The 15,164-nt window shown below is 42.9% G+C and overlaps 1 protein-coding gene across 1 annotated transcript; it reads left to right on the forward strand.

Annotated features, from left to right (window-relative positions):
* The first annotated feature begins 4,265 nt into the window (after nucleotides 1–4,265).
* On the forward strand, nucleotides 4,266–10,114 carry FABP2 (fatty acid binding protein 2, intestinal). Its single transcript, XM_015405922.1, has 4 exons — nucleotides 4,266–4,357; nucleotides 6,356–6,528; nucleotides 6,694–6,801; nucleotides 9,975–10,114. The coding sequence occupies exons 1-4, from the start codon at nucleotides 4,291–4,293 to the stop codon at nucleotides 10,023–10,025; spliced, it is 399 nt and encodes a 132-aa protein (XP_015261408.1). The 5' UTR covers nucleotides 4,266–4,290; the 3' UTR covers nucleotides 10,026–10,114.
* The last annotated feature ends 5,050 nt before the right edge of the window (nucleotides 10,115–15,164 follow it).

The following is a 15,164-nucleotide window of genomic DNA, read 5'->3' on the forward strand; positions in this document are numbered from 1 at the left end:
CTTCCCCAGATTGCACAGCCAGTTCATTAATTTAAGAGATAAAAGTTCACTCACAATTCTACGGGAAACCCAAGGTTCTTTAACTTATTCCAGATTGGACACAGTTAATAATCTACACTCACACTATAACTCTAATTCTTACATTTTAACTCTGACCTTTCTCCAAGGAGTTCAGGGCAGTGTGCAGTTTCCCACCCCCCGCCCCCCCATTATATTTTTTTGCTGTGTGTGTGTGTCTGTGTCTGTGTGTGTGTGCCCGTGCCTGGAAGTCATGGCGACCTCTGGTGACTTCTACTGGGGCATGGAGGATGTTCAGAGAAGTGGCTTGATAGCCTGCCCCTGCCTCCTGGCCCTGGTATTCCGTGGAGGTCTCTCATCCAAAGACTTGCCAGGGGCAGCCCTGCTTAGCTTCTGAGATCGGGTTTGTCTGGACTATCCAGGTTAGGGGCCTCCCTCCCCATTTTATACTCATAACAGCACTGTGAGATTATCAAGGTCCAGGGTCAACCAGGGCTTCATGGCTGAGGGAGGGTTTGAATGTGGGTGTCCCCTGCCCAATATTCTAACCGGCACACCACATACTGATAACCTTTTTTATGCTGCCCACAAAGATGGAGTAATGATTTAAAATTCTGATTTGGATCTTGTTGGGTTCAGGAATATGCTTAGCCATGTCAAAGTAGAAATCTGTTTCTGCAGCAAATGATAAGCCTTTCGGGCCTTGAAAGAGTGACTTCTGATCTTTGGAGCGCCATTTAATTTTTCTGGTGCAACTTTACGCTATATGGTCTTGATTATCATTGATTATTTGATTAGATATCTTTTTTTAGTTAATAATTTCTTCCAGTTTTCCAAACTAGAGGGCACTAACCTGCACTGAAAGGATACCTTTCATCGGAAATCTTGGGCCACACAACAACTCTCCCAATGAATTACTTCCCAACACGTTATTGTATTTGCAGACCTCAAAACAAAATACTGAGTAGAAGAAGCTATAGCTAGAACACACATTAACAGAATCACATTCTACAGCTCTTACTGGATTTAATTATTTCAAATACAGTTGAGGATGTATACATTTCCTATATTTCCTATTTTAAAAAATCCTTGCACATAGAAAACAGGCATGCCAGAGACTCAGCTTGCAGGTAGCCATGTTAGTGTTCTAAGCACAGGGAGCTGTGTTTATTGTGGGGAGGATTCAAACATGTTCCCTCTCCTAGCATCTGTGATAATATTTACAATGGAAACACCCTTTCTCAAAAGCTAGTTGACTCCAACTCTAGGGTGCGGTGCTCATCTCCATTTCCAAGCCAAAGAGCCAGTGCTGTCCAAAGATTTTTTCTGTGGTCATGTGGCTGGCATGACTAAACACTGAGGCGCACGGAACACTGTTACCTTCCCATCAAAGCGGTACCTATTTATCTACTTGCAATTTCTTGCTTTTCAACTGCTAGGTTGGCAGGAGCTGGGGCCAGAGAGGGGAGTTCACTCTGTCACGCAGCACTAGGGTCTCAAACTGCCAAACTACAGACCTTTCGGTCTGCATCTCAGCATCTTAACCTCTGTGCCACCGCGGCTCCAGGTCACGTTGAGTCATTAGCAAAAAACCAAAACAAAACGAGCAAAAACAACAAAAAAAGCAACTGTAGCCTCACAGAGAGCAAATTTTCAAGCACCATCATCAAATTGGATGTTAAGGAAAATGCCCAGATTTGCTAATATAAATTCTGCTATGTTTTTCTTCACCGCTGCTCTCTGATTAGAGCTGGATTACTACTGGTGTTTACCTTTTCACACAACCCCTGTTCACAAGCTACAGTGAACACACATACAGTCTGTATGTACAGTTGATTGTTCTCTGCATGTCCATTTAGTAATTCTCTTGTTATAGTCGAAGCATGTACAGCTGAAATGTGATACAAACCATGCATTTATCCAGGTACTGGTGTCCAGTTTCATTCATCAAGTGATCACGCTTAGGACTTTCTTACAAAAAGATGTACACATGTATAGGCAGGATGGACGTGTGTCTACTGTAACATGTGAACAGGGCTCCTGAGAACAGCTAGCGCATCTTAGGAACCCTTGGTACAACCTGATAACTTTCACTTTCCATAGTTTAACCTAAATGAAGTTCACATAACACCTTTGTTGCTCTGCCTTCATATGAACTACAGGCAGACTTTTCTACCATGCTAAGGAAATCCCTTTGCCTGCTTCCCCCACTTTTTGGTTTATTTATTTATTTTTAACCTCCAGCTTGATGAAAAGTTGCTCAACTACTGTGTGACATTTTAGTTGGTCCTAATAAAAGCATAGGAGCTGCGGTGGCTCAAGTGGTTAAGATGCTGAACTGCAGGCTGTGGAAGGTCAGTAGTTCAGCAGTTCAAGACCCGAGTTGCCGCATGACGGAGTGAGCTCCCGTCTCTAGTTCCAGCTCCTGCCAACCTAGCAGGTCGAAAGCAAGAAATTGCAAGTAGATAAATAGGGACCACTTCGGTGGGAAGGTACCAGCGTTCCGTGCGCCTTGGTGTTTAGTCATGCCGGCCACATGACCACGGAAAGGTCTTCGGACAGCGCTGGCTCGTCGGCTTTGAAACGGAGATGAGCACCGCAACCCTAGAGTCGGATTCGACTGGCTTTCGAGCAAGGGAACCTTTACCTTTTTAATAAAAGCATTAGCTACTGCTGCATATAGTTTCCATGCATATTAATGTCCACTTAAACTTCCCAAGTGGCAAAAGAGCTGCTAACCATAAGGCAAGCGGACTGCTGTCTGCATGCTCAGTGGAGGGCAGGCTTGTCCTCAGAGCACAGCTCCAGACTCTTCATATGGATGCCATCTCCAGTTGCTCCAAGCTGCTCCTCTCAAGAAAGGAAGTGCTACAGAATAACCATATCTTAAGTGTGCAGACAGAATTCATGACTGCTTGTGCCAGAATCCTCAAATGACTTATCAGAGACAGCCTACTGAAATCTAGGGAAGTGTTTATCTTATCTCTGCAGTACATCCTTGGAGAATTGCAAACTAGTTGAAATGTACTGGACAAAGTTCATCCTGGCAACCTGCCGGCTACACAGTCAAATTAACACAGCAAGCTAGCTCCCTAATTAAGGCTGCCAGCAGCCCCAGAGGAAGATGTCTTGTCCCTTTAACAAAGGCTTAATGAGATATTCACTTTCACACCATGAAAAGCTTCAATGGCCTGTCTCTACACATTAAGCATCTATTAAAAGTACAGTTTTCTTGAAGCCTGTTGGCAAACCTATCCCTGAGTAGGAGAACTATTTTTTCATTCAGCTGCCAAGGGGGAAGTGAGATGAGAAAAAAGGAATTGGATTCCACACATCACTTCAGAGCTGATCTTTCAAGAATTCCCCTTTGTTGCCATATATTTAGCTCATTGTCACTGCAGAACTGGAAAACCAAGAGACACTTCAAAAGTGCAAAGAACCAATATGAGTGCCTTCCAAGATAAATTAGTTGTCCAGTACTAGTCCTTGCCACCCTTATTATGCCTGATAGATCAGCTTTCAAACACAGACTTGTCATGCAGAGCAGTGAGGCTTGAGCTTCTTTAGAAGAAGAAGAAGAAGAAGAAGAAGAGATTGGATTTATACCCTGCCCTTCACTACCCAAGGGAGTCTCAGAGTGGCTTACAAATTCCTTCCCCTTCCCCTCCCCACAACAGACACCCTGTGAGGTAGGTGGGGCTGAGAGAGCTCTGACAGAAACTGCTCTTTTTCAAGAACTATGGCTTGCCCAAGATCATCCAGCAGGTGCAAGTGGAGTGGGAAATCAAACCCAGTTCTCCCAAATTAGAGTCTTAACTACTACGCCAAACTGGCTCTCTACTTATTTACTGGTGCAAATATTTGTTTAATTTCCCTCATCATCAATATAAGAAGCACTGACATATGTTTGCTAATCAAATAAGCACAGCTCCAGTGAAAGCAGTGGCACTACCCTGATTTTTTTTAATCAACAGTCAACTGCATATGTTCTTTTGGACAGCACTATAAAGTGAACTCAGAAACCAGCAGTTTCTTCAGCAAGACCACAGACAAGGTTTTCATAGGCTACAACTTTAACAAGGTAAGGGGCTCAGGTCATCAGCAGTGCCTTGGCCCTCTGGTGTCATGTGACTAATTGCACTTCAGCCAGCCACATCACTGTGTGAATTGCTTTCCAGATAAGTGAAGACATAAATCTCCTGTAGAAAGGTGTGTTCTATGTCAGGTTGGGCAGAAGTCACCTCTGATACTTCTTTGTTACAGCAAACAATCATGGCATTTAATGGTACTTGGAAAGTAGAAAAGAGTGAAAATTATGAGAAATTCATGGAGGTGATGGGTAAGACCTACATTTCCTTTGTCTCCTATGGGAACATTCCTTCTCGCTACCATTGAGTTCAGCTGGTCTTTTTTATGTGTTAAGCTGCTGCTGTTGTCCATCTGTATATTTTTTGTTAAAAATTCCTTTGGGAAAGGATTACACAGGTAATTATGATTAAAGGTTAGAGCTGTCTATTCCTTTTTATTTCCTTTTTTAATAATGGTGTGGCAGAAATTCAAGAAGCCGAGAGACTGTGATAGGGGAAGTCTTGGCTAGCAGTAGGTTTGCTTGTCATGCAACTCGCTCTCCTAGCTTCAGGACTATCAAGTGCTTCATATCTGGAATGGTATAATGAAGAACACAGATATTCTTCCTGTGCTAGCCTTGCAGACTTGAGAAGGGGAGTACAATCTTTCATAAAATCCTATGGAAGAAAACATTACTGTTCCACCGGCCCTTAAAAGTATTCTTTCCCAGACTGCTGTTTAGACACTAATATTTCTTTCATTCTACCAGCTGGTGCCTTGCTTTCTCCTGCAGAACATACCAGGACTCTAGCCTACCCTAGTTTTCTCTCCAGTTTGTTGAACAATTTCATCCTGCTCCTTTAATTCAGGCAGGCATGTGTAATTTTTTCCAGTTGACTTCCCACCCCAGCACTCCCTACACTGCTATAAAGAATCGACCATGTCATGCCAAGTAATGTATACACAATTACTTTGTACATTACATTACTGACATCTTTTTCTCCTCTACACAAGAACTAGTTCATCTACTTTTGTAGTTGATTTATTCTAGTTAACACTTTTTCTTTGAACTAAATGAAGAGCTGGGCTGATTGGCAGAACATTAGTGGCTCAAAGAAATACCAGGATCAAGAAGACATTAGTGTATCCAATGTGTCTTACATTTAGTCTCTAGCTACGTGGAAAAAAGAGATAATTTGTAAACTGGCAAAGCATCCATGAACAACTGATGACAACTGGATGTAGAATTGCACTGAATTTTCAGATCTGAGAGCGGAATTGATTTTTTTCCTTTTCTTAAGCAGAACTCTGACCCTCTAGAAGCTAATTCTTCTTGTTTATTGAGAGCTGAAGATAAATAGGTAACTTTGTGTGTGGCTAAAATTTTGGCAGCTGAAGTAAAATCACATTGTGTGACTCAGGTAGTATAAAGGCTTCCCTTTTAGTTGATGGCTTGCTGTTTATATGACTTTTGTTGTAAAAACAGTAAACAAGAAGACTTGTTTTTTTTATACCCCACTTTCTCTACTTTAAGGAGTCTCAAAGTGGCTTACAATCAATTTCCCTTCCTCTCCCCACAACAGGCACCTTGTGAGATTGGTAGGTCTGAGAGAGTTCTGAGAGAATTGTGACTGGCCCAAGGTCACCCAGCAGGCTTCATGTGGAGGAGTGGGGAATCAAACCCAGTTCTCCGGGTTAGCGTCTGCCACTCTTAACTGCTACAAGCCCACCTAGTCTGGGACAGGCAAGCACTTACTAGACATGAGAAAACTATTTCAAAAAAGCCAATTGAAAGTCCAACTTGATCCTTCCATTAGTAAATATGCTTCCTCCAGGCTTTTTTTAAAAAAAGGGATTTCTGGCCCCGGTCACACGGCAAAGTTGCTGCGGGAAAGGCACAGATGGTGGGCAGATTATCTGGGTGCGATCACACCCCAACGTCTGGGAAGTGGAGCGCACCCGTGGTTTACCGCCGACAATGCACGTTAAAAAACTAGCACCTCCAAGGTACTAGTCAACGTTTGCCATGGGCTGCCTCCATACACCTGTGGTGTGATCGCGCCGGCGTGCGGCATTCCCCTCCGGTCCCTCGTTTACCCGCCGGCGCCAAGGGAAGGAACCATGGTGTGCTGCCAGCGCGTCTGATCGCGTAATCGTGGATCAAACTGTGCTGGGGCAATTAGCCATGCCTCCCCCCCCCCCGCGATATCCGACCCGTGTAGCCGGGGCCTCTGTTGTGTTTTTACTTACTATTTCCTTTTCTTCTTAGGTATCAGTTTAGTGAAGAGAAAGCTAGGAGCCCATGACAACCTGAAGCTCACTTTCCAACAAGAGGGCAACACATTCACTATCAAAGAATCAAGCAATTTCCGCACCGTAGAGATAGTGTTCACATTGGGAGTAGACTTTGACTACAGTTTAGCTGATGGAACTGAGCTCCATGTAAGAGACTTTCTTGTCTATGATGCTGTTATTTGGTAAAGCTGCTGACTGGATGCAAACTAATGCAACTCCTGTCAAGCTGCTTTCTATTTCAGTGGTTTCTAATAATAATATGTAAGCTCACTCTGTTTAGAGTTGTCACTGACATCTGTCTTTGAATTATAGGGTAACTGGATCATAGAAGATGGTAAACTTGTAGGCACGTTCAGAAGGAAAGATAATGGAAACGAACTTAAGGCTTTCAGAGAAATCATCGGAGATGAACTGGTTCAGGTGAGTTAATAAGCAAGTGGTGATAGGAAGTGGAGGATAAAGAAGCGGGGATAAGGAAGGGTAATGCTAAACTGAGAAAAGACATGGATCCTTTGCTGGCCATTTTACTTGCAAATAATCTCTCTCCTCTAAAACACTGACATTTCAAAATTTTATAAACTTCAACCTCCTTAAACACACCTCTGCTCATTACATCCAACAGTTCTGAAAGAACTCAAATGTGAACTTGTGGATGTCCTGACAAAATATGCAATCTATCACTAAAATCTGCTTCCATTGCTGAGGACTGGAAGGTCACTAATGTAACCCCCATCATTAAAAAAGGTTCCAGAGGAGATCTGACAAATTACAGGCCAGTTGGTCTAACATAGATATCGGGTAAGTTGGTGGAATTGGTTATTAAAGATAGAATTAGTAGGCACATTGATGAACAAAAGCTATTGAGGAAGAATAAGCATGTATTCTGTAAGGGGAGATCTTGTCTCACTAACCTTTTAGAGTTCTTTAAGGGGGTGAACAAGCATGTGGACAATGGTGACCCAATAGATGTTGTTTACCTAGACTTCCAGAAAGCTTTTGATAAAGTTCCTCATCAAAGGCTTCTAAGTAAACTCGGCAGTCATGGGATAGGAGGACAAGTCCTCTTGTGGATTAAAAACTGGTTAATTAACAGGAAACAAAGAGTGCATATAAATGGGCAGTTTTCACATTGGAAGATGGTAAGCAGTGGGGTACTACAGGGCTTGGTACTAGGTCTGGTGCTTTTTAACTTGTTCATTAATGATTTGGAGTTGGGAGTAAGCAGTGAAGTGGCTAAGTTTGCAGATGACAGTAAGTTGTTCAGGACTGTGAAAGTCAGGAAGGATTGTGAGGCACTCCAGAGGGATCTGTCATAGTTGGATGAGTGCGAGTCAACACAGCAAATGAGGTTCAATGTGGCAAGTTCAAAGTAATGCACATTGAAGCCACAAATCCCAAGTATACATAGATGTTGATGGGGTCTGAACTGGTGGTAACTAATCAGGAGAAAGATCTTGGAGTCATGGTAGATAACTTACTCAAAATGTCGACTCAGTGTGCGACTGCAATAAAAAAGGCAAATGCTATGCTATGGATTATTAGGAAGGGAATTTAAAACAAATCAGCCTGCATAAATCTATGGTGCAACCTCATTTGGAATTCTGTGTAAAGTTCTGGTCACTGCACCATAAAAATGGTATTATAGTATTGGAAAAAGTGCAAAAAAGGGCAACTAAAATGATTAAGGGGACGGAACACTTTCCCTATGATGAAAGGTTAAAGAGATTAGGGCTCTTTAGCTTGGAGAAACGACAACTGTGGGATGACATGACAGAGGTTTACAAAATTATGCATGGGATAGAGAAGGTAGAAAAACAAGTTGGCTTTAGCAAAGTGGTATGTAAATTCAGCCTACAGTACTGTAAAAGCACCATTAACATTTCAACTAGCCCTGCGGCTGAATAAGCTTCTTTACACCTCAACTAGGGTTTCTTAAACTGTATCACAGAAGATACTCTAAAGCTGCAATTCTACACATGCTAGCTTGGGAGTAAGCCCTCCTGACTGAAGTAAATATTCTTAGGATCACACTGTACACAGTTGTGGCATGGGAGCTATTTCTGCAGTGTCACAGTAATACCTTAAAGAACCACCACATAAATTGGGTGAACCATGGGACCTGGATCAGGTTGAAGATCTCACACTGCAACAAAATGAATGAAGCCTTAGTTACGTATATGTGGGGAACATTATATTTTGTACAAAACAGAATATAAGGAAGGGAAACCATACTAGGATATTTTAGTCCATGAATTCATGAGGCCAAGAGTGCCCTTTAGTTTTTGTATTTGTCCTGCTCCACACACACATTCAACATATCTGTTATGATAGACTTAAAAGTAGTCATATGGTCTGTTTATTCTCTCCCCTCCACATGCAAATACATGCAAACTAGACAGCTTTTTAATCTCTTGTATAACATAAACCTGCCTTATACTGAGTCAGGACATTTGTCTATTGAAGTCAGTATTATCTACTTGGTTTGGCAGCAGCTCTTCACAGTCTCATGCACAGATGTTTTACATCACCTACTATCTTGTCACTTTAACTGGAGATGTCAGGGTTTGAAGCAGAGACCTTCTGCAGTCAAAGCTTGTGATCTGCCTCTGAGGCACACTGTCCCACCAAAAATACTTTACTGAGGTCCTACACATCTCTTCAGAAATAAATCCCTTCAAATCAGTGTTCCTTGCCCCTTGGCATTTAGTCACGCCGGCCACATAACCTCGGACAAGTCTTTGGACAGCACTGGCTCTTCGGCTTGGAAACGGAGATGAGCACCGCCCCCTAGAGTCAGATTCGACTGGCTTTCGAGCAAGGGAAACATATAGTGAGCTTACGTCCAATAGGTGCATTTTGGATTGCAGTTCTCATGGACCACCACAGCTGTACTGTTGGATTAAGTAACTTTTTAAATTTGCAAACACAACCTATTTCTGGTCAAAATGCATCTGATGTTAAATTGGGTTCAGTGCCTATAAATATTTGTGCTGTAATAAAGTAGTTGGCCTAAGGTGCTAGAATACACTTTATGCATTTAACTCTAAATAAGATCACACTTCAAGTATTTTGGACAGCTCGGCTGAAAGTGTTCCCTCATGGCACCTATATTGGAAAGCAAGTACATTAGAATGCCACATACGAAATCAAAGGCAGCAACTTCAAGGATGCTTAAAACTTACTAGCTTTCAGTTCTCTTAAATAGCATTCTTAATACTATTTAATTGTAGTGTGGATAGCCAAGTATTTATGAAAACTGGGATGTAGCAAGTCCTGAAGATCAACTGAGATGTGTACACCATTGTGTGAAAAGACAGATACTCATGTGATCAGTTTGTTTCCTTAGAAAGATTCTTCCTTCTCTGACAAACACAGGAAGATAAGTAGTCCATGTTTGTGTGTGTTTTAATGGCTTGTAGTTTTACATGTGGTTTTTAATTGTAAACTGCCTCAAGCAGGACTCTGAACTGAACAGGTGATGTAGAAATATTCTAAAAAATAATCCCAGGGAAGAGAAACCTCCTTAACTGAAACATATTAGAGCTCAGTGACGTTCTGACATGCCTTTTTTTTTTTGGTGCTTCACTTTTTAGACTTACATCTATGAAGGTGTCTCAGCTAAGAGAATCTTCAAGAAAGCTTGAACAGGATTGAAATATGATGTGGACGAATTACTGTACATATGGCAACTGCAAACACATATTAACTGTACAACTAAGACCTATTTATCTTCTGTCCCATGTCTATTTAGATAATAGTGTTACTAAGAGCTATAAAGAATAGTAGCCTTCATAATGAAAATAAACAAACATGGTTTCTACACTGCTTTTCAGAAGGCTTATTTGTTTTTATTGCTATTGTGCCTTATGTATGCAGTAGATACTGAATTGTGAATTGAATGCCCCACCTTTTAAATAATTTTGCCACTTTCATACAATACTGTTTCACATCTGTTCTCTCACCTTGATTTGTGGAAAGTTCCAGAAGCAACATTACTCACACAAGCTTGTCCAAACAAATTAACAAGGTCATACAGATTTATATTTTAGGTAGCATTATCCCAACATCTTGACAAGGCATCAGCTACTATGTTATTCATTCCAGAGATATGAAAGTTTTCAAATTCAAAATCTTGTAAGCTCAAAACCCACCTTAAAATTCTTGCATTGGTCTTCTTCACCCTATACAAGAAGACCAATGGGTTGTGGTCTGTTTGAAGCTGAAAACAAGACCACACAAGTAAGACTTCAATTTTATGGGGATGGTCACAAACCGCTTGACAAGCCAAAGTTTGGGTCCAATTTTGCCCAGTGCGAGGCTCGCAAGCCATGACTTGGGGATCACGTGTTCTTTGGAAAAAACTACGAGCTTTTGGGTGTGGCTTGGAAACCAGAAAACTCTGAGAAAGTTTGTAGCAAAAATGCTAGGTAATGGTGGAAGTGGTGACATTTTCCAGCCTTGGAAACAAGGATTAGGGACCCTGAAATCTTGGCAGGCCAGTAACAGAGTTCCCTTATCATTGCTCGCAACAGGAGGGGGCAATTAGGGGTGTGTGCTCAGTATAGTATCCAAAAGGTGCCCCCAGGCACCCCCTCTAACATCCAGAGGTCCACTTCCCGACACCCCCCTTTGCTGCTGCCATGAACAAGCCCCCCCTTTCACCTTCAGCCCTCTGCAAAAGCACCTTCCCATTATCTGCCTGAACAGCTTAGTATAGTCAGGTGGATGAAGGACAGGGACATTAAATAGCTTCTCCTTTAGAATTTCAAAGGCCTGCTGACAGTCTCGACCATTTAACACGTACAGGCAACTTCTTTCTACACAGATCACTTAAAGGCGTAGCTATCTGGCTAAAATTTTGTATAAACCCACTATAGTAATAGCAGCCCCCTAAAAAAGACTATACCTGTCTTTTAGTCACAAGGACAGGCCATTCTTTAATGGCTACTATCTTCACCTGATGAGGCTTGATAGCTCCACTACCTATCTGATGTCCCAGATAAACAACCATAGGATTTGCAAACTGACGTTTCTATGCCATGATGGTTAAGCCAGCATTCCTTAACTTTTGCAGCACCGTAACTAGATGTCACAGGTATTCTTCCCAAGTATTGCTACAAATTATGACATCATCTTGGTAACTACTTGAGAATTCCAGGCCCCTTAGGACCTCATCCATTAGTCTCTGAAAAGTGGGGCTGGCAGAACTTATTCCAAAATGCAAGATCTTAAACCTACCTAAACTGTCCTAAGTGGTACATAAACAATGTCTTTTGTGATGCACTCTGCTAATATATGTTGTTCCTCCCAATCTGTCAATCAATTCATCTATGTGTGGTGAAGGATAAGCATCTTGGATCGCATACTTATTCAATTTTCTAAAATCCACACACAATCAGTACTAAGGGGGATTATCATCACAAACTCTTTTCTTTTGAACAAACACCAGGTTACTGCTCCACTCAGAAGAGTGAGCGGTTATCACTCCCATTTTCAACACCTTTTGCATTTCATCCTCCACTACCTTTCTCAATGGCTAACTGAATACAAAAGGGATCTCACTGGGGCTGCTGTCCCCATGTCAATATTTTTTATTTATATTTATTTATTCGATTTGTTATCCCGCTCTAACCCCTAAGGGTCTCTGGTCGGCTTACAGGGAGTGCTAATCACATTACCGAATCTAACCTAGGGCCACAGATATACAGGGGTAGTGACAACCCTACCAGGAACCCTTGTTGCGGTGGATCCCGGTTGTTGTCTTGTTCCTGTGGTGGTAGTCAGTGGCTTCCTTTCCTGGTGCTGGTCTTCGCAGTTTCCTTATTCCAGCTGTAGCGATTCATTTCCGGCCAGGACCAATTGCACTTCCGCGCATGCTCCGCTTGCAGCCTCTGTCCTGATGGGGCTCCGGCCTGCCGCGCTGCTCCGCCTCTGTGCCAGTTGGTCCGGCCCCTTCACTCGCTCGCTCCTTGCCTTGCAACGCTGCTGACGACGATTGCCCCTTCACCTCGCCGCTCGCTCGCCGCTGCATCACAGGGACGGGTGCCCCCCCGCTCTAGTAACAGGTACCCATTAGTCTAATCCCCCTTTAATGGGCTTTCGAGCCACTGGGTGGGCGGGAGCTGGGACATAGGGCCGGGTACTCCCCCCGGCTGCAGTGGGGCTCGAACAGCCGAAGCTGTTCGGCCAGATGTACGTGCAGGCATCTCTTACCGCCTGCGCCACCGCTCCCCCTTATGAGTTATCAATGGAGTTCTGCCTGTTGTTGAGGGATTAAGGTAGAACTAACTTGTTGTTGAGGGATTAAGGTAGAACTAACTTGGGCCTCACCAATTTGCCTCAGTCAACCCTTCAATTAAATGAGGCATAGAACATTCCTCTTCCACCTAATTAATGAGCAGGAAACATGCCAGGCTCCCTTTGAACAAATTTCTTTAAACAATCAGTGAGCACAACAGGATTTCCCCCATCTTCTACATCTTTGATGGCATTAATTGTCATTACCACACCTTTCCACAACAACATAGGCTCCCTGCCAAGCTATTTCCAGTTGTCCCTACATGTTCTGATTCTAACCACAACACTTGATCTCCTAGTTACAACTCCCAGGACTTGGCATTAGGATCATAATATACCTTCTACCTCTCCCTTGCTGTGATCAAAGCACAGCTCAAACCTGTTCCATTGTCTCCTGCAGCTTGGCAAAATATTCAGCCACAGTCTGTGGACAACACTGGGCCCACATGCCTTCCCAGCTGGCACACAGCAACACAAGCAGCCCTTTAATTTGGTATCCAAACAATTCATTAGGAGGCAACCCTCCCAAGGAGGGAGGCACTGCATCATGATATGCTGCTAACAAAAAGGGCAAACCTTCATCCCGGCTCTTATCATTTTGGAGAAAATAGGCTTAAATAATTCTTGTCAAGGAAACCCCCCCAATCTTTTCTACTTGATCACATGACGGAGGATGATAGGCTATACTCAAAGCCTGTGTAATTCCAGCAGTCTCATATAACTTTTGTGTTAGCCAGCTGGTAAAACTTTCCCCCCAATCAGAAAGGATTGTGTCTGGCCAGCCATAGATGGAACACACCTCCAACAAAGCCCTAGTCACATATGTTGCTGTTATTGACCTTAAAGCCATTGCCACTGAATAACACATGGCTCTATCTATCATCACCAATACAAACTTTCTACCAAGGGCTTGAAATGACACTTGAATATCATCTATTAACTTAGAAAAAGGCTTGGCTGTAAGTGGCATCAATCTCAGAGCAGCCCTGTCACCAGAAAATCGTCTGGGGGGGGGGCAAAGACTGGGAGCAGCAGGCTTAATTGTTGTTCTTGTTGTTCAGTTGCACAGTTGAGCCGGACTCTTCGTGACCCCATGGACCACATCACACCAGGCCCTCCTGTCTTCTGCCATCCTCCAGAGTTTGCTTAATTTCATGTTCGTTGTATCGATAACACTGTCTAACCATCTCATCCTTTGCCGTCCCCTTCTTCTTTTACCTTCAGTCTTTCCCGGCATCAGGGTCTTCTCCAGTAAGTGCTTAATTAGATAAGTACTTAACTAGATAACCACTAAATAGACTTGGGGGCTCCTTCTGCGTTTCCCCTTCGTGGCTGAGGTCCTTTCTGCTGCAGTCCTGCTTGCTTGCTCACTCCTCCTCTAGCCTTGGGAGGAGGATCAAGAGATGAGGGGGCAGGGCAAATTCAGGAGGGAGCACTGCCCCAAGGACCCTCCATGGCCACAGGTCCACCTCAGGGCACTTTACAATAACCTCCCACATAGCCAACCTTCCAATAGATTTCACAACTCAGCACATGTTTCTAGACATCCTCAAGAACATCACTCCAATAAAAGTTTACGGATTTTAGCTAAAGTCCTCTTAAAGCCTAAATGTCCAGACAAGCTGATAAACTCATGGAAAAGGAGTTCCCCTTTCCAAAAGCACTGAGCCAGACTGCTCTGTCTGAGCCTTACCTGCCTTAGCTCAACACTTAGAGTATCACGATTCCTTTGAGCCACTTTGAACTCACTGGTAATCAAAGCACTAACATTAGCCCTGACCTGGATAGCCCAGGCAAGCCCAATCTTGCCAGATCTTGGAAGCTAAGCAGAGTCGACTCTGGCAAGTACTTGGATGGGAGACTGCCTTAAAATACCAGGGGGGGGGAGGGGGCAGGCTTTATTCAGTTACCTCTCTGAATATCCTGCAGGCCCCCAGTTACCAGAGGTCAGTTACCAGAGGTCACCATGACTGCCAGGTGCACACAGTCACATGCACACACACACAATACAACCCCCAAAAGCATTAACATTGTCCAGAGATGCAAACATTGAGATTGTAAAACTGTCAGCCTGCAGTGAATTTTCCTCTTCCCTTGTTGCCTTCCCAAAATTTGTTTCAACAACTTTTTTTTTTTGACCCACCAAAGGGGAATTTTTAAATTGCATTTTCTAAAAACTACAAAGAAACATAGGAAGGTAACTACAAACTACAGGAGAAAGAAAAGAGAACCACTAAAAACCCAAGAGATGGAGGTCATATATTGTTTATACATAAATGTTAGCTTAACAATAAAAAGTTATTTTTCTTTAACATTGTGAGTAGTCAATCATCATCACTTAAGTAAACAGACCAACAAATCTGACCAAATAAAGAGCTGTCCAGGAGAATAAATGGATAACATATAAGCAAACTTCAGAAAACAAGGGCATCTCATTTTAAATAAAATTTGTTTCCTCCCCCCTTATTAGCACATTAACACTGAAT

The sequence above is a fragment of the Gekko japonicus genome, unplaced genomic scaffold (genome assembly GCF_001447785.1).
Source record: "Gekko japonicus isolate JY-2015 unplaced genomic scaffold, Gekko_japonicus_V1.1 scaffold264, whole genome shotgun sequence".
Classification (NCBI taxonomy): domain Eukaryota; kingdom Metazoa; phylum Chordata; class Lepidosauria; order Squamata; family Gekkonidae; genus Gekko; species Gekko japonicus.

Coding starts and splice junctions, on each gene's coding strand:
- FABP2 (XM_015405922.1), top strand. CDS start 4,291: ATGGCATTTAATGGTACTTGGAAAGTAGAAAAGAGTGAAAATTATGAG. Junction 6,529..6,693: donor CTGATGGAACTGAGCTCCAT/GTAAGAGACTTT, acceptor TTTGAATTATAG/GGTAACTGGATCATAGAAGA. Junction 6,802..9,974: donor TCGGAGATGAACTGGTTCAG/GTGAGTTAATAA, acceptor TTCACTTTTTAG/ACTTACATCTATGAAGGTGT.